Below are 18,855 nucleotides of genomic sequence, written 5' to 3'. Positions count from 1 at the left end.
CTACATGGCTGGGTCACAGTGGATGGTTCACAAGGGTGCATGGGACCCAGGCCCAGCCAATAAGTCGCCCCCAGGACTTTTGCTGGAATCACCTGGAATGAGACACTCCTCCATCTGAGCTCACGGGTATGAGGCCCACATGCACCTGCAGCAACTCCACCCTCTGACGATCACAGCTGCCGGACGCCAGGCCAGCGGAAAGCCAATCGAGATCACGGAGAGAAAGAGACATGTCCCAGTGACGTCACTGGAGCCTCAAGCTTAACTAGTCCTAAAAGCAAATCTAATCCTGAACTTCTGAGTTATGGAGGACCACAACCCCAGGTAAGCTTCAGAGAGCCAGAGTGGGCTTCTGTCGCTTGCACCAAGCGTCCTAACTCAGTTTCCATTGAGAAGATCTGTCCCTGCAGACCAACGCACTGCTGTCTCCCTGTATCCTCGTCCCTTCCAAGCGCCCCTATTAGAGCATCCCATAAGCCTGGGAGCCTGCTCATCCTCCACATCCTAAGGGGCAGCACAGGGCCAGGGAGAGGAGAGAGGCTGTCAGCTGGGCCTCCCTGAGGACAGGATGAGGCCATGAGGTAGAGGGAGGAGGGACAGCAAAGGGAAGGGACTTACTGAGGGCTCTAGGCCAGGACAGGGGAGGTGGGCAGGTGTGCCAGTCAGCCCCAACCCACACCATGCCAAAGCTGGTCAACGCTGCCACTTCCCAGGGCTACAGTCTGCCTAGGGCTTGCCCACTGCAGATGCTGCTGTCAACACAGAAGACGGCCCAGCACACCCGGACTGGGAACACCAGTCCCAGAAATCTCCCTACCAAGATCTGGTAGATGCTCACCACGTAGCACCGGCAAGACCATTCCCCTCCTTGGACCTCAATGGACCAAATGGCCCCTGAAGCCACTGTGGCTCAGAAGCCTGGGCCCCTCCAGCTGTGGGCAGCAAGGCTGTGAGGCCATCCCTGAGACCTGGCTCCCCTGAGCAGAGTAGTTAATTTTCAGCAGCACAGGGACCCCACCCCTGGGGCTCATCCACCTGGAATGAGGGCCAGCAGGGTCACCCTGAAATGCTCACAGGGCATCTCTCTCAGCCCCCGCCTGACTGCAGCCCCCACCTGACTGCAGCCCCCACCACTGCAGAGCCTGCGACCAGCCACAGTCAATGATTCCAGTTCTAAAGACGACGTAATCTGGTGATAAAGGAGTGGAAGTTAGCTGGAGGCTGGCGTTCTTTCTCAGTGATTTACTCAGCTCCCCTCCAAACTCACATGCTTAATGTAATTATTTACTTTGTCATTAAACACCCTCCTTCCACTTCAGTTATTTTTAGAGCTTCTGGGGCCTATACATTAGATGGGAAGGCTGCTCATTGGCCAGGGGAAGCAAGGTCCTCCCTGAGGGGCAGCGGTGCACAAGGCACTTGGAGATCCCAGGGGCTGTGGACAGTAGCATGGCCAGGCCCCCATGCCGCCACAGGCACCCTCCCTCCCTGGCACTTCCTTCCTCTTTTCCTTCCTTCTGTCCTTTCTTTCCCTCCCTCCTGTCCTTTCTTTCTCCTCCCTCCCTTCTTTTTTAAACAGAGATATAATTCACATACCATAAAATTCACCCTTTTAAAGTCTACAATTCAGTGGTTTTTAGTATATTCACAGGGTTGTTGCAACCATCACCACTATCTAATTACAGAACATTTTCATCCCTCCAAAAAGAAACCCCATGCCCACAGCAGTCATTCCCCATTCCCTCTTCTCCCAGCCTCTGGCACCTCCTCATCTCCCTTCTGTCTCTATGGATTTGTCGTTCTAGACAATTCATGGAAATGGAATCCTACAATATTTGTGCTTTTATGCCTGGCTTCTTTCTCTTAGCATATGTTTGCAAGGTTCATCTGTGTATACCATTGATCAGCACTTCACTCCTTTTTATGACCCAGTAATATTCCATTCTACATACATACCACATTCTGCTCATCCATTCATTAGCAGATGGACGCTTTTGGGACTATTGTATCATTTCCATTTTGGGACTATTGTAACTAACATTGCCATAAACACTCATATACAAAGTTTTGTGTGCACATAGGTTTTCAATTATCCGAGGTAGTTCTTGAAGAGTGGAATTGGTGGGTCCTCCCTCCCTGCTGTCCTGGAGCTAGAAAATCCAGAGTGCCAGGCATGAGGGTGCTGCTGAGAACTATGGGCAGCTGGGAAGCTCCACAGTGCCCCAGTCACTGATGACATAAACAGCCTCAGGCACTTTCAGGCAAGGGTTGCCACTATCCCATAACAGCAGCAGCCCACTGCCCACATGCCAGGCCCCCCTGCCCTACAGAGTTGGCTGAGGGGAGCCTTGTCACCCCCATTTCACAGACAGACAAGGCAAGGGTGGCCCCTGTTCCTACACCTAGATGTGAACTCATACCTGTCTGTCCTCTAAGTGAAGGTGCCTGGTGCTTTTCTTGTCACCAACATGGCATGGAGGGCTGTTGACTCCAGCGTGGAGACCTCACAGTCTGGGGACTGGCAACAGGACAAAGATCTCGCTGACAACGAGCCTCAGCAACTCACCGAGTCAGCACAGTGTGTCGTTGGCAAGTTTTTCTTCCCTCCCTGACCCTCTTCTCTCCTGGGTGAGCTTCCCCAGACACAGGTACTCCAGGGCTCAGAAGCCTGGCCCTCTCCAGCTGATCCAGGAGCCACTGGGGAGAGGTCACAGGAGGATGATGGACAACCGGGGCCTCTGCCCAAACCCAGAGGTAAGGTGACAGTAAGGGGGTAAACACCTGATGGTGGGACTGCAGCACTCGGCGGGGGCAGGGACTTCCCCACCCTGGCCACCATCACACCATGCAGAGACCACATGCTCAGCCCTGCAAGGGGCTTCTCCTGGACGTCCTTCCATTTCTAGAATTGCAGGGATAACAGAAGGTGCAAAGCGTTGTCCACTCCACACCAAACCAAAACCTCCTCTCAAATATCGCTGCTGAAAACGAGATGGAAAGTCAGACGGCCGATGAGGCCCTGCTCTGCCCAGAGGCCTGACTGTCTGGTGCCAGGGTTTCAGGCTTCACAGTCCCCCACAACACAAAGCAGAGGTCCACGCCCTCTGCGAGCAGGGCCAGCCAGGACATATTCGTGGGGAAAGAGCCAAGGGCGGCTTCTCAAGACAGAGCCCCTCTGGCTCCCTCCCCACCCTGCCCACCCAGAAGAAGAAGCAGCCAGATGCTGAGGGTTGGGTGGGGTGGGGGTGGGGGTCCAAGCAAGCCGTGCGCACAGGGCCTGGCTGAGTCATCAGTGTCCACGTGTGGCCGTGAGCAGAGGGAGGACACAGACGCTAGGAGGGGCCACTAGACTCGGCCTCAGATGTGAGCTTGTGCGGGATCTGGGAGGGTCCTCACAAGGAGGCTGACAGAACCAGCCTCATTTGCCAGTGCTTCCTGCTCCGCTCAGCCTCTCCAGCCATTCTCAGACCCCAGGACTTTTTGCCCATGCTATTCCTCAGGCTAGCGTGTGGTTCCTCCTTGCACATCATGGGTGAACTGCTAACTCATTACAGAGACTCAGCTCCTTCATTTGCTCTCTCAACTGTTTTTTGGGACGTACGTGCTACCCCTTAGAAAACAGTTCTTGAAGAATCATAACGAGAGCAAGAACCATAATACTAACAGCTGCCACTACCATCTACAGAATGCCTACTGTGCGCCAGGGGCTCTCTGAGCACTGGAGTCTCATTATTGGTCACCCTAGCCCTCTAAAAATACGTATTTTTGCCTGTGTTTAAAATGAGGACACTGGGATTCGGATCAGCACAGGATACGCAACAGAGAAGGGGCAGGGCAAGGGTTCAGACCTCACCTGTCCAAGCCTAGACCCCAGCCCCCAGACCATGCTAGTGTCCTGGGGCTGATGGCTCCCTGCATCGTCCCCAGGGGGCTTGCCCAAGCCCTGCCACACTTTGCAATCACACTTTGGTGACCCCCTCCCCAGGCTCCTGATCTGAGTGCACAGTGGCTTTCTGTGGGACTGACTGAGCAGCCAGGTCATAGGGCTGTACACAGCAGTGTTACCAGGTCCTGAGACCACAATCCTTCCCTAATGTTTTCCTGGATTACTGCAGGCAGCAGATAATGCCTACAGCAGCATCGTAACTGGGGTATCTGGTTTCTCCATGGGGGAACCACAAGCTTTTGGGGACAGGGCCATGGCCCCTGGTTCTTAAACCCATCTCCCCTCACTTCCTATCCCCCTCTGGTGTCCACACAGAGCTCCACAGAGGACAGGAGCTTCAAATGGAGCGTTCTCTCCTTACCCCTCAGTGTCCATTCAAAGAGACTTCAGTGGAGCCTCCGAGACCTCGGCCTGTACCCTGGATGAGCCATGTACCCACCTGTGTGCCAGCCACCTCTGCACCTCCCCACAGGGCAACAGGGGCCTTGTCCTTCAGACCCCACATGCCAGGCAGGAGACATACGGACTCACGCAGGAGACATACGGACTGAGCCGATGGCTCCCAATTCCCCCTCCCCGCACTCCCAGGGGGCCACTCTGCCCCTCCTCCTCCCACCAGGGCCCACCTGCCCTTTCCTCTTTCCACCTGGTGGAACCTGAATGTCCCCAGGCTCAGACACCACCTCCCCCGTGAAGCCCCATGGGCAGGATTTGTCACCATCTCCTGAGTGTCACCTCTAACCGGGAGCTCCTAGAAGGCAGAGGCAACGTCCCTATCATCACCGCCTCTCTGATCCACAGTTGGGGACCATCTGTAGGATGGGCACATGAATGCAGGGAACCCCCAGGCACCCAGGCCCGGGCGCCCCACAGCCCCCACCAAACGCAGCCCTTCACTTCATTATCCTCAAAATGGTCCCAAGATCAGAGGCGGTGAGACCTGGCCACAAACATAAAATAAATTATCTGTTTTCCCCCCTCCCAAGCAATGATAAATGGTTCTATTAGCAATCCAGATTGTTAAACTCTGATATAACAGAACGCAGGGAACGGGGGCCCATCTATTCTCCCTCCGGCGCATACTGAGTTGTAAATAGGTTATTTTGTGTGTAAATAACACATTAAAACACAGCATTAGCTGTGTCTTTTGATAGAGAGGAAATTGTTACAAATAAATAATTCCGGACAGGAATGTAAAATAAGCCAGATTTAATAGTGCATGCCTGCTGCAGCCGTGTTAAACATGACTAAAATGATAAACCCCAGAATATACTAATAGTAAACTATGCACTGACATCAAAGTAATGAGGCTGTATTTTTACCAAGCTTTAGAAATGCTAAAATTAGTTTTGACAGAACCAAACGTCAGAAAAATGTTTCCAACATAAACACAGTCACTTGGGAAGTTGGGGTTTGGGCCAGGTTGAGGGACAGCTGTGTCCCATGTGATAGAATGTTCCTGGGGACCTGGTTTCCAGTCCAAGTAATATCACCAGGCAACCCTTTGCAGTTTGTGTCTCTGGGCCTCAGTTTCCACATCTGTAAAATGAATGGATTCAGATTAAAGGATTTCAAAAGCTTCTTCCAGTTCCGTAAGTGGAAATGACTTTGAAGCTTCACCCAACTCTGCCATCAGCTGAACATTCACAGTGAACCATGAGAAATGAAGGAGTGCCTGCCAGGCATGGATGGCCAAGGCCCCAGGGAGCACACAGGGGCAGGAGCCACCAGCACTGTCCTCTGACGCTGTCATTCCAGACAGGTAGAGTTCACCAGCTTATAGGCACCAGCCAGAAAACAAAGTGACACAGAGGTGACGTGCAAACATGTGTGCCAGTCTCTGCAACCAAGAGGAGCAACAGGCAGGGGCCAGGAGAGCCTCCCAGAGTCCAGGACCCGGGCTGGGGCCAGAAGCAGAGAACAAACCTGTTGTGCTGGGGGAAATGGGGCGGCCAGGCTGATTCTGGACGGCAGTCGTTCTGAGTGGCAGTGGGTGGGAGGCCAGGACAGGCCAGAGGAATGTTCAGGTTTCCGTTATGTGGACATTTACTTCCTCCGTGCCCACATGCTCTGCTAGCCACCCTGCAGACCTTGTCTCGCTTAGTTCCATGGCAGCCAGAAGTAGTGACCACTACCCTTGCCATTGCACGAATCTCAGAGAAGTTCCGTGACTTGCCCAGAACACATGGCTGGTAAGCAGAGGGTAAGAAGAGCCCAGATCTGCCTGACCCCAAGCCATGCTCTTCCCACTAGACTCTGCTGGGAACAGGAAGAAGCCTCCAGCCTCATCCCCCGACCCCAGGCATCCAACCTTGCAGTACACTCCTGAACCACCTGAAAAACATCTGGGTGCTCAGCCTGCACCCCGCTTCCTGGGTGAGCCAGGCTGTCAGGGGAACTCAGCTCTGCTCTCTGGATAAAGTCTGATGGGAACTGGTTGTTCTGGGTGGCTGGGCCATAAAACAAGCCCAGCGGCATCAACAGCCATCCTGAAAATCACTTAAAGAAGAGTAATTGCCCACTTAGTCACACCTGGGTGCATCTCCAGGCCCAGGGCAAAAGTGTGTGGCCCCAGCAAAGAAACTCGGATAAGCCGGGGAAGCTGGCCCACTCAGCTCCCTGCTGGCCATGGGGCCTGGGAGGGGGCAGCCAAAGACCAGGGCCAGCCTCAACTGACCCATATACCCAGAGACAGCTGACCACACCAGCCCACCGGGAACACCTCTGGCATGATAGCATCAGATTCCACAGTCACCTATGGGATGTCTGCTGCAAGGGCGGATGTGGGGACAGTGGTGAAGAAGCAATGCCCTGCCCACATGGACATCCTGGAGGCACAGAAAAAGGCAGAGTGCAAAGACACCAGGGACTTGGAGGTACGTATCAATGGAGGGGTATTGGACAGATTCCTAGGTGCGGTAAGGCAGGTGGTGGGAGGGGATTTTCTAGCTCTGGCCAACTCAATGAAAATGAGTCATCTAAATATTCTGGTATTTGCTTAGCGTTCCCATATAGACATGCATGCCTCGCCACTAAGCAAAACTATGCCTCAGAAAAACTTTCCAAGAACCCAGGAGGGCCAATGCAGAAGATAGGAGGGCTGCTAGTATGAGTAGGTAGCACAGAGGCCTCCTGGAACACTGGAGCACTGTGCTGAGAGTCATCTAGTGCTTGACCCTAGCTATGCTAGCCTGGTCACAGCCCCGCCAGTACTACCAGCTGCAAACCGTCGTCTCCCCACCTGAGACTCTTTAATACTCCAAAGGATCTTGTTCATGCCTTGGACCGACTGCACCCAATGACCTGTGAAGCGTATTAAAAATACATACGCCCAGGCCCCAGCCCAGGGGCTGCCCTGGACCCTGCACTTATACAGTCACTGTCACGAGAGTCTACGGCTTGGCCAGTTTTAGTAACCTTTGGTCTGGTCTGGTCTGGTCTCCAGTGTGCTAGGGAAAAGACCAGGTCAGACAGGCCAGGAGCCCACTCAGGACAGATACCCAGGACAGGCCCTGGGAGCAAAGCAAAGCAGGATAGGAAGCCAGGTCTGATTTCCAGCCCAGGGCACCCACCACTCTCAAGTAGGAAATCACCAGAAACCTGGGCTTCCCACCTGCTGTCTGCCTCAATGGGTCAGGGGGCAAGGGTTACCAGTGAAAGGGAAACTTTCTAAGTCAGGCACAGTATGCAGATCTAGAAAAGGAAAACCGGTAGGAAGAATAGCAATAGTTCACAAAGCAAATACTCTACTTGGACCTCACACAGAGCCACCTCTGTGCCCAATACTTTTCTAAGCACTTCCCATGTGCTAACTCAAGGAATGCTCACAACCAAGATCATGTTCATTTTATAGATGAGAACAGTGAGGCACAGACCTGCCTAAAGTCAGCAGAACTGGGACTTAACCAGGCAGCCTGGCTCCAGAGCCTGGGCTGCTTCTCACTACTTCCTTGGCACTGCCTGAAGAGAGGCAGTGTTACAGCTACTATCCAAGAAGTGCCCTGGCAGGCCTGTGTACGTACATCAGAAGTCTCCTGAAAGAAATCTCTGCACTGCAGCTCTGTGTCTAACTCCCATCTTACAAAACTGTGCCTCAGAAAAACTTTCCAAGAACCCAGCAGGGCCAATGCAGAAGATAGGAGGGCTGCCAGTATGAGGAGGTAGCACAGAGGCCTCCTGGAACACTGGAGCACTGTGCTGAGAGTCATCTAGTGCATCATCTGCACTGCAGCTCTGTGTCTAACTCCCGTCTTACATATGGAAAACTCCAGCCTACCTCATGGAGTCAGAACACGTGGTTCGCCTACTTAGGAGTGTATCCGAATCACCGAGAGGGTTTGTGTAAACACAGCTTGCTGGGCTCTACCCCCACAGACTCGGATGCAGTGGGTCTAAGGTGGGGCTCAAGAATTAGCATTTCGAACAATTCCCAGGGGATGCTGACGTTGCTGGTGAGGCCCACACTGGGAGGACACCTGGCCCAGCACACAGTGGCTACTCCATGGAAAAGGTGGGTGTTGGCCATGGCAGGTACATCCCAGGATGTTTAAAGTCTGTCTGGCTGCTTGATTCCAGAAACTAGCAAAGCTCATGAGATCAGACCCAGCTCCGCCTTTCGTATTATCCCAGAGGCTCTGAGTAGTCCCTGGTGCTCAGTGAGGCACACAGAGAGGTTCGGAAATATTTCTGAAAGAGAACCCACAGCGGAGGAGGAAAATACAACAGAATTTGGACAGTTTCAGTATAAAGCAATGAGAAACATCTGAATCAAATTGCTTTTAAAATTACACCATTTTAGAAGTTAAAGGAGGGGAAAACCTCTGGGCCAAAATGTGTTTTAAAAGATTTATGGCCTCCAAAGTGTTAGCACAACAGCAAAAGAGGCTGGGGAAGAACTCGCCCTCCCAGGCTTCTGCTGTCTGCTCTTACGAACTGCTCCAGCCAGATGATTAAACTAACCTTTCCCCGGTCTGACCACAGGGCTGCTTTTTCCTTTGGTCCAGCTCGGTCCAGCCCAGCCGTGCTCTGCTCTGCAAATATGTTTCTCAAGCATTTTCTGGCACAGGGAAATAGTGACTCTGAGTGGAAACACCCAGCCCCCAACAGGCCCAGCCTCATGGACTCCTAGGGGAAGTCAGGCAACAGAGGCCAGTCGAGGTAGGTGACTTTGCAAATAGGTCACAGCCCCAGACCTCAACAAACTGGCTGTTTGGAAGAGAGCAGGTGCCATCAGGGCCTGGGATGGATGAGGGAACTGAGACACGAAGACACACGAGGAGAGCTTACCAAGGCTGGACACTCACCCCAGGGTAGCAGTAGGACCTAAATTAAGGCCCAAGTCTAACAGCAATCTAAACAACGATCTAAAAGCAAATACCTGAAAGAGACTCTCACCATGTGAGAGGCAGGAGCCCCAAGCCCCGGGACCAGCTCATGGTTGAAGCAGCTGGTAGCCTTGGGCAAGCCCCATGCCCAAATGGGCCTCAGTCTCATCTACAATACGGGAGGTACTGAAAGAGAGGCTCTGACCGCACCAGCCTGGCACCCAGGAGCTCCTGCCTGGGTTTTCCGAGCTTTGCTGCTGGGGCCTCCCACCTCCTTCATGTCCTCTCTCCTCACTCTGAACCTTCACTTTCTATCTCATTCCTAGCGGGGCTTGAGATCAGTTGCACCGTCTTTTCATCCCACTTAATATTAGAATATAAGCATGTTCCCACCCTGTAATTGAAAAGTCTTAATTAACATTTTCAGTGGCTGCATCGTGTTCCATTCAAGATGTTCCATAGATGAACCAATCCCCTATCAATGAACAGGTAGGCTGTCTTCAATTTTTCACAGATATAAATAACTCAGAAGTGAAATCCTGCGGTGGCTCATGCCTGTAATCCTAGTACTTTGGGAGGCCAGGGCGGGCGGATCACTTGAGGTCAGGAATTCAAGACTAGCCTGGCCAACATGGTGAAACCCCGTCTCTACTAAAAATACAAAAATTAGCCGGGTGTGGTGGTGCACACCTGTAATCCCAGCTACTCAGAAGGCAGGATAGTGGCTTGAACCCAGGAGGCAGAGGTTGCGTGAGCTGAGATCATGCCACTGCACTCCGGACTGGGCGACAGAGTGAGACTCCGTCTCAAAAAACAAGCAAACAAACAAAAAAGTGAAATCCTTCTGCCTGCAGGTATGTGTACTGTATGAACCAACTGAAGCCATACAATTCTAGCCATGGAATGGAAGCTCTTGGAACTGGTGACAGTGAGGGGTGGGGGAGGCTGGATGAGGGGCCATGAACTGCAGGGGAATGCAGGGTGCCCCCACATTTGGATACCTTACAGATGCCGGGAAACAGCCCCTGACGGCTTGAAGGATTTGGCTGTTTCCTCACCACTGTGCCCCTGACATCCTCAGACAGGACCCACCCCACCCCTCCTCGGATGTGTAATAAGTCAGGAAACACTAAGCTCGTATAAATCATCCCTTTCTGCCAGACAGCAAATCAGGGTGTGAACCATGGGGACAATGTCAGGGGATTTGGAGGAACAAGCCAGGCCTCAGAGGAGCCGGTGTCTAAGTGGTCACCTGAGCAGCGACAGGGGAATTGACTCAGTCTGCTCCTGCCCCCAGCAAACCGGTCTCAGACAAGCTGCCCAGACCAAGATGATTCGTCTTTCCCAGAAATAACTCAAGAAGAGAGGCCCCTCAGCAAGAATTCTCAGCTCCCTGCAGCCACCCAGTGTGCACCCTGCAGCACTGTCCCTCTCCCAGGCTTGGCACAGTTCCTCACAGCCCCTCCTCACCCACTGCCCACACCCAGCCCTGCGCCTGAAGGCTGAGTGCCCAACTCTTCAGTGGCCGCAGCAAATGCTTCTGGCCCATGACGACTTCCTCGGGCTTCACCAATGCCACCCTTTCTCCTACACCATTCTGGTCCCAGAAGACCCTTGGGTACCCCTCATGCCAGGCCCAGCACCAGATGCTGAGACCTAGAGATGAATGCAAGAGCATCCCTGCCCCTGAGGGGCACCCACGCCAACCACCTGCAGCCGCCAGGCACCTCTGTCCACACGTTCTCCTCACCGCCGACAGGTGTGTACTCCTGCAGGCAGTGAGGCCCACATCCGCGGCTCTTTGGAGTCTTCCGGGGGACTCAGGGTTGCTAAGTACATGAGGATTCTTGCCCACGCACCTCTGCCACCATCCAGCAACATTTAAGGAAGATCTGAAGTTCCAAGATCATAAAGACTGTGGACAACACCTGTCAAATCCACTCTTGACACAGATTAGGAAAACTGGGACCCAGGCCAGCGCACCTCCCATCCCATCCACGAATGCAGCCGCCGCGTTTCACCAGCACCAGGAGACTCAGCCCACAATGTCCCTGCTTTGTGCCACGCGGGAACAGCTGCTCTCCCCTGACTCCAGGAGGACCCTTCCCAAAAAAGCTGCTCAGAGACCGGTGCAGGGAGCAGCGATGGGTAAGGAGGCTGTGGGGTCCTCACAGAGCAGCAGACATCTGGCCCGAGACTGCCAACAGGCCACCTGCCCTGTGGCAACTATGGTCACGAAGGCTGGGTCCACCCTCTGCTGGAACCTCACCAGCCAAGTCACCCTGCAGTCAAACAACAAGAGACTGCGGGGTGGGCAGGAAAGGCATCAGGGGTGGGGTGCAGTGGGGTGGCGTTGGGAGGTGAAGGCCTTTGCGGAGGTGCTGTGCTCCAAGCTTTGGGCCTCCTGCCTGGCCCCTACTCCCACCACAGATCAAGAATCCCTCAAGCATCTGTTGCTATTGCACCAATAATGACAACTCAGCCTGACACTAGAGGGGCTCCCCCGCAATTACATTCTAATTACTGTCTAATTAGTGCCTAAGTCTGTCCTCTACTGCTGTGTGACACATCAGGAAATTGCACCATGGTGGTTCATGATCCACTCATGGCTTGAAGAGGCAGGGTGCAGGGCGGAGGGATGGGGGGATGGTTCCCACTGAAAACCCTGCGGCAGGCCAGACATACACGGAGGCCAGGCTTCCTGGAGCTCACAAGGCCTCAGAGCATGGACAGAGGGGCAGCTTGGGGCGTCCCCACAGGCCAGGGATGGCCCTGACCCAGGGGAAGGAAAAGACCATGTGGCCCCAGGACCAGGGCCCCTCCACCCGCTCTTCCCGCCCTGTGCGCTTGGCTCCTCCCACTCCACCTAAGAGCTCTTCCTCCACTCCCAGCCGTCCCCTCCACACAGAGGGAGGGCCTAGAGAGTCCCTGTCCAAGGGGCACAGGGTGGAGAGGCATCGTCCAGCTCAGAAGGCCATCTCCCCAAGGGGGCCTGAAGGTTGACCTCAGATCTCCCTTTCCTGACATGGGCCACACATCCCAGTAATGACCTCCCACTTAGAATCACAGGACAAATAAAAGCAAATATAGTAACAACCCCTCGCAGACCCTCAGGTCCACTCTTAGAAACACCAACTCCTAAACCCCTCCGAGGGTCTTTCCGTGTTCCTGATCCCCGTTTCCCGTTCCGTGTTCACAGGCTCCGCGTGGCCTGTGAACCAGCAGCCCCAGCATCGTCTTGGCACCCAACAGAAATGCAGAAACTCAGCCCCGCCCCAACTTACTGAATCGGGGTCTGCACCGAAACAAGCCCCCCACAACTGCGTACACATCAAAGTGTGAGAGGCGCTACCCAAGCGCCGGCCGGAAGAAAAGGCGCATTCTCTTCCCCGGCTGCTCTCTGAGCTGTGCCTGAGCCGTGAGAGCAACAGGGCCTGACTAAATGCACTGGAACAAAAAGGGAGGAACAGAAATCGAAGTCTCTCCATTCCTCCGAGACAGAAATAGTTCTGTGGCCTCCAGATGGACTGTGCAGACACAGGGGAGGTCTCGTCTTCCCGCCAAACTTTCCCAACGGGATGCTGGCACCGACGGCCCAGTGGAAACCCGAGAGTCTTTCTCTTTGGGGCAGTAAAATGAGAGGCTGTGGCTCGTGGAGTCTCTTTTGTTATAATTAAGTTGGCCAAAAATTCACCTAAGATAGTAAATTCCGTACCTGACCCTCTAATTTGAGCCAGAAGGCATCAGGAGACAATTACTTTCCAAAACAGTCCTTGGCAGGCAAGAAGCAAGAAGTTCTCTGGGCACATCTCGAATGTGCCAGCTGCACGCACCCCAGGGCTGCCTGGCAGTGACCACGCCCCTCCTCCCTCTCTCCCCTCCCAGTACTCAGGCCCCACCCGCCGCTGTCTGAGGCAGCTCCGCCCCAGGACTTGGGGTGGCCAGACCTCCTCGCAAACTCACAGGCAACCTTCACGGTGCCTTGGATTCCCGGGAGCAGAGGCGCCCTCCTCTTCGCCTTCCATAAACCCAGCGTGCCTCCCCGATGACATAGGCCACCACTCTAATTAAATCCTAATGGGCTAATGAAAAACACCCCTGCTGCCCTCCAAGTGTGCAAAACAGAAAGTACCTCCTTGGGTAGCTACCGCTGCTGCTGCTGCTGCGGCCACCACCAAAGGAGAGGCCTTTTTGCCTGGGTCGGGGAAGCTAGCGGCCTCCAGGATCCCACTTTTGGCTTCTTGCTTCTCGGAGGCAGTGGCTGAGGCAGACGTCTCCATCTCAGCCGCTCATCGTCCTAGGTGGCAACCCTAAAAGAGAAGACAAAGACACTCACCAACACTGCGCCCAAACCCAGCCGGGAAACGCCGACCCAGATTCACACCGCCACTCGCTTCTAAAGCAACCCACTTCATTCTAATTCTCTTATAATTAGGAAGGAGGGTTTAATTAATTTTGAGAATTATTAGTCCTGGGATTCGTCTGGTCTTCTGAACGACCCCACGGACAACTGCAGGCCATTCTCATCATCTTCTACCCAGATTCTAAAAATCTAAGTAACAAGTTCCTACTGATACGAATGGCAGGTAACCTCTGATGGGGGAGTAAAGTCAGAAATAATGACCTCTGTCTGCAAATCATGGGGAAAATAAAAATAAATATGGTGACAATGACCTGGAGGTCCTCAAAGAAAGGCCCTCATTTTCAGGTTGCTTCCCGGCTCACCAGAACCTTTCACTTATTCATCTGCATGTTCGCTCATTCCTTCACCCATTCATTCAATAAATGTTCACCCTTTATTGACTCACATGCACTCAGTCAACATATTTTTAAGCCCCTAGTATGCATCAGGCATCACGCCTGGTGCTGAAGATACAATATGTGGAGTTTACATTCTCCTTGGGGGCAAACAAGGGGAAAATAAATGTAGATTTAATTTTAGTGAGTGGGAGGTGGCTCAGGAAAAGAAAGCAGGACAGAGAGGGTTGCAGGGGCACAGTGGGGCAGCACTGCTGGGCCTCTCTGGGGTAGGGATGGGATGCCTGAGGGGCCACCCCACTGCAGCCAGAGGGCAAAGCCAGGAGCCAGGGGCCATGTGGGAAGAGGCTGGCTTCTTTGGGTAGTGACCAGAAGGGAAGTGCAGGCGTCAGAGGGTCTTGAGCAGGGGAGGGGCAGGACTGACTCTCTGTGTAAAGGGATCACTCCACTGTTGTGCAGAGAACAGGCTTTTCGGGGGAGAGGGGCCTACTGCATTGACTCAGGGAGAGACAATAAAGTTTGGGTTAAGCAGGTGGCGGTAGAGCTGATGAAACATGGACATGCTTTGAAGGCAGAGCCAAAAGGCCGGGCCACAGACTGGATAAGGAGGGACGGAAAGTGGCTGTGAGCAAGGGAGGAACACCCAGAGGGATTCGGGAAACAGGCAACTTCCGTCTCCAGCTGGGTTGTGGGTCAGAGCAGACACTGGCAATCCAGCCTTCATATCAGAAGAGAAATCTGAAGGTCACATGTTTGGTTTTTGTTTGTTTGTTTTTGAGACGGAGTTTCGCTCTTGTTGCCCAGGCTGGAGTGCAATGGCGTGATCTTGGCTCACCGCAACCTCTGCCTCCCAGGTTCAAGCGATTCTCCTGCAATCCTGAGTAGCTGGGATTACAGGCAGGCGCCACCACGCCCAGCTAATTTCATATTTTTTGTAGAGACAGGGTTTCCCCATGTTGGTCAGGCTGGTCTCAAACACCTGACCTCAGGTGATCTGCCCGCCTCGGCCTTAGTCCTAAAGTGCTGGGATTACAGGCATGAGCCACCGCATCTGGCCGGTCAGATGTTTTAAAGAAGGTGGTGAGGAAGACAGCTGGCATTTTTGGCTGGACACCTGGAGGAGTGGGGCAGAAAGGTTACGGGCAGCTGTGTGAAGGTCCTGCAGAGAGTGTGGGGATGGGGGTCACATTGTGCAGACACCTGCAGTCAGCTCCACTGCCAGGGCCCTCAGCTAAATCCACATTAGTAGGCCCTAGAACTTTTCTGTCTTTATTTTTATTTTTATTTTTATTTTTATTTTAGACAGAGTCTCACTCTGTGACCCAGGCTGGGGTGCAGTGGTGTGATCTCAGCTCACTGCAACCTCCGTCACCCAGATTCAAACGATTCTCGTGTCTCAGCCTCCTGAGTAGTTGGGATTACAGGTGTGTGCCATCACACTCAGCTAATTTTTGTATTTTTTAGTAGAGACAGGGTTTCACCATGTTGGCCAGGCTGGTCTTGAACTCCTGGCCTCAAGTGATCCACCTGCCTCGGCCTCCCAAAGTGCTGGGATTGCAGGCGTGAGCCAACGAGCCCAGCCAAGAATTTTTCTTTTTTGAGACAGGGTCTCTCCTGTCGCCCAGGCTGGAGTGCAGTGGCACAATCAAAGCTCACTGCAGCCTCAAACTCCCGGGCTCAAGCGATCCTCCGGCCTCAGCTGGGACTATAGGTGCACGCTACCACACTCGGCCTAGAATTTTATTTTTTAAATCCACACAATACTCCACATCGTTTTAAGTAGAAAAAAATGAGTACACAAGAACAATGGAGGAGCCACATGAAGGATGTCCACAGCTCCTGTCAGCTCCTGGCTCATCTGCACACACCAGTCTGGCCAGTTTCCACAATCTTTCAAAACTCCCTGCCCAGAAAGCCCAAGAAAGTCAAGAAGATGGGACAGAGAAAAATCTCCTTGCTGGTGAGTCAGGGGCCTCCTTGTGGCCTAGAAATTCAGGGATTGCTGCCTGCTCTTTTAAGCCTACTTTAAAATCCACCCCTTAAGATTCTGGCTATCTGAATGGCCACCAGCAGTATGCACTGGTTCGTGCCTGCTGTTCCTCTGCCCCTTACCTGGTCATAGGCACCACCACACCAGTCACCTGAGCTGCATCCTTGAACCACCTTCCTCCTCTCCTCCCCACACACACGAAGACTGTGAGCCCCATCACTTCACCCCACACCCCCTAGCACCTGCACGCCTCACCAGCACTGCCTCTCCCACTGGCTGCTCTGTGCCAGACACTCTTCCCCTCTGGGTCCTGGCACTTTTCACACCTCTGGTCCACTCCAGTTTATTCCCTGTGCTTCAGCCAGGGACCTTCCCAGAAACCACATATCACTCCATCCCTCCCCTGCTGAGCCCCTTGGTCTTCAGGTAAAGTCTTCCCATGTCTACCTACAGCTTCCTCTCCCTACCAGCTCCCTGGCTGCGTGACCCTCCTAACAGGGATAACTGGCTCTGCCCTTGCACACAGCCAGGCCTCTGCCCAAGCTGTGCCACTCACTGGAAACCGTTCACCTTTCTGTGTTTGATGGACTCTTACTCTTCCTTCAAGGTGCCACTCAGACGTCACCTCCTCCAGGAAGCCCCCCTTCCCCTCCTAGCCCATGGTTGGAGCCCTGAAGCAGTCAGATCACGTCCCTACTCAACGTCCCCGGATTACATTCATCACCTTCAGGCCAGGAGCTGTTCAGCACAGCATTGCCATAGCCAGGCCCAGCCCAAGCTGGTAACTAGAAGGCTCCGTCCATGAAGAACAGACCCAAAACACAGCAGCTGCAGCTTCCTCATGGCAATTCCACCTATTCACTTCAGCACAGCGGATGTCATCACCAATTCTTATAGGGGAGGAAGCTGAGGCCCCCATGGGGAGTGAGCTGCCCAAGGCCACTCCCCAGGGAGGCACAGGGCCAGGCCTACAGTCAGATCCTCCAGCCCAAATGCCTCCTGAGACCTCAGGGTGTGGTCGCTCCAGAAACCAGGTGAACGTAGTGAGGGAGGAGGGGCATTTATTCAGATGCCCACCTCCCAGACTGTGGCTCGGGGAAAGGATGTGCACACAGATGCACCTGACGTTTCGTGAACGCCTGTGGGGAGCAGATGCAGCAGGGGGGTTCCAGGCAGTGCCCACTGCATCCGTGGCCTTGCCTTCCCACCCCTTCCCAGAGAAGAAGATAGTACACAGAGCCAAGAGGCTGTGTAAATCATAGGAATTAGCCGGATTAGCACAATTTCTAGGTAAACACCAGGCGCCCAGGGTCCCAGGCAGCCACTTTCACTCCCCAAAGCTCATCTGAGGCAGACCCGTCAAGCCCTGCAGCCCCAGCGGACAGTCTCACCTGGGCCCCCAGGGGCTGCCTGGGGACAGCAGGGAGGGTCTCTCCAGGGATGGTTCCCACAGGCTCCACAGGGCTCCAGAAAAAGAGGGGCTGGGAGTCACAGCACTTACCACAGGGAGGAGAAGAGTCAATTCCTCACTTTACCTTCGAAACACACAGCTCTGCCGCTGTCCAAACAACCACAAAGGAAACACAGCCACACTCTCCAAAATTCTGCTAAGGGGGTGGGGCAGGTGCCCGGGACCCAGGGCCTGGAGGATCCCCCTGTCCATTAGGAGGTTCACCCAGGTCGCCTGCTCTCTGGGGCCTCAGCAGGGGCACTGGTGACAGCAAGAAGCTTCAGGAGCATTTCTGGGCCTTCCCCTGGAGATTCCGATTCCCCAAGTCTAGGCAGGGGGTGGCAAGAAGAGCTGCATTTCTGTTAGTTCTACAACTGTTTCTGACACAGAATCGGTATATGAAAAACCGAACGGGGTGCTTATAAGGTCCCTTCTGGCTTCCAAATAATCTACAAGTTCAGCCAGGCGTGGTGGCTCACACCTGTAATCCCAGCACTTTGGGAGGCCGAGGCAGGCGGATCCCGAGGTCAGGAGATGAAGACGGTCTTGACTAACATGGTGAAAGCCTGTCTCTACTACAATACAAAAAATTAGCCGGGCGTGGTGGCATGCATCGGTAGTCCCAGCTAATCAGGAAGCTGAGGCAGGGGAATCACTTGAACCTGGGAGGCGGAGTTTGCAGTGAGCCAAGACCATGCCGCTGCACTCCAGACTGGGCAACAGAGCAAGACTCTCTCAAAATAAATAAACAAACAATCTACACGTTCCGGTTAAAGCAGACTATCTAACCTGATTTTAAAAATACATTTTTATCTTTGCTAGTTTGGAGCTGAAGTTGGTGTCTCCCTCGGGCTACCAGTGGCATAAGTCGTAGATATGCCCATGCTCACCGACTTAACGCCGGCCATTCATTACCCCCACCGCTGACCTTGCCCTTTGATGTGTTAGTAAAGCAGCACATGTATTCTTGATCACAGATGCGGTGCCCTGAACATTTTAGACATCGCATCATCGCTTTCTTTCATAGTCCTGTGTCTTTTCTTCTATGCATTTATAGCATTATTGGAGGAGTCCACAAACTGCATTTGGTTGCCAAGGGGCCCACGGCAGAGAAAAGGTTAAGAACTCTGAGTTAAAGGACTGGCTTGAAGAATAAATTAATAATCAGAGCAGAATGAGCGAATCACCCTGAAACCTGAAATCCCAGACACCCTCCCGCCACCTGGCTTCTTTTAACTCCTCTAACGAGTGACTCACAGGAATTAGAGCATTGTTCCCCAGGCAAAATCAATCTCCAGGAGAGAGAGGAAGCCTCGCCTCTCAGCAATCACAGACACCACAGAGCCACGGTGTTCTCACCTCTGCTGTGATGTCAGCTGTGCGGCAT

At 53.5% G+C, this 18,855-nt stretch overlaps 1 protein-coding gene across 1 annotated transcript in view; it reads right to left on the bottom strand.

Annotated features, from left to right (window-relative positions):
* LOC112617179 (zinc finger protein GLI2-like) overlaps nt 1-18,426 on the bottom strand; it is a 201,395-nt gene extending 182,969 nt beyond the window's left edge. The window contains exons 1-2 of the mRNA XM_025373939.1: nt 18,397-18,426; nt 13,403-13,580 (exon numbers count right to left, since the gene is read on the bottom strand). Coding sequence (XP_025229724.1) covers nt 13,403-13,550 — 148 coding nt within the window. The 5' untranslated portion in view covers nt 13,551-13,580; nt 18,397-18,426. The remainder of the gene's footprint in view (nt 1-13,402; nt 13,581-18,396) is intronic.
* Nucleotides 18,427-18,855: the final 429 nt, after the last annotated feature.

This window comes from Theropithecus gelada, unplaced genomic scaffold, assembly GCF_003255815.1.
Source record: "Theropithecus gelada isolate Dixy unplaced genomic scaffold, Tgel_1.0 HiC_scaffold_15884, whole genome shotgun sequence".
Classification (NCBI taxonomy): Eukaryota; Metazoa; Chordata; class Mammalia; order Primates; family Cercopithecidae; genus Theropithecus; species Theropithecus gelada.
Note: the sequence above shows the minus strand (reverse complement) of the source record. Positions and strands in the feature narration are given on the sequence as shown.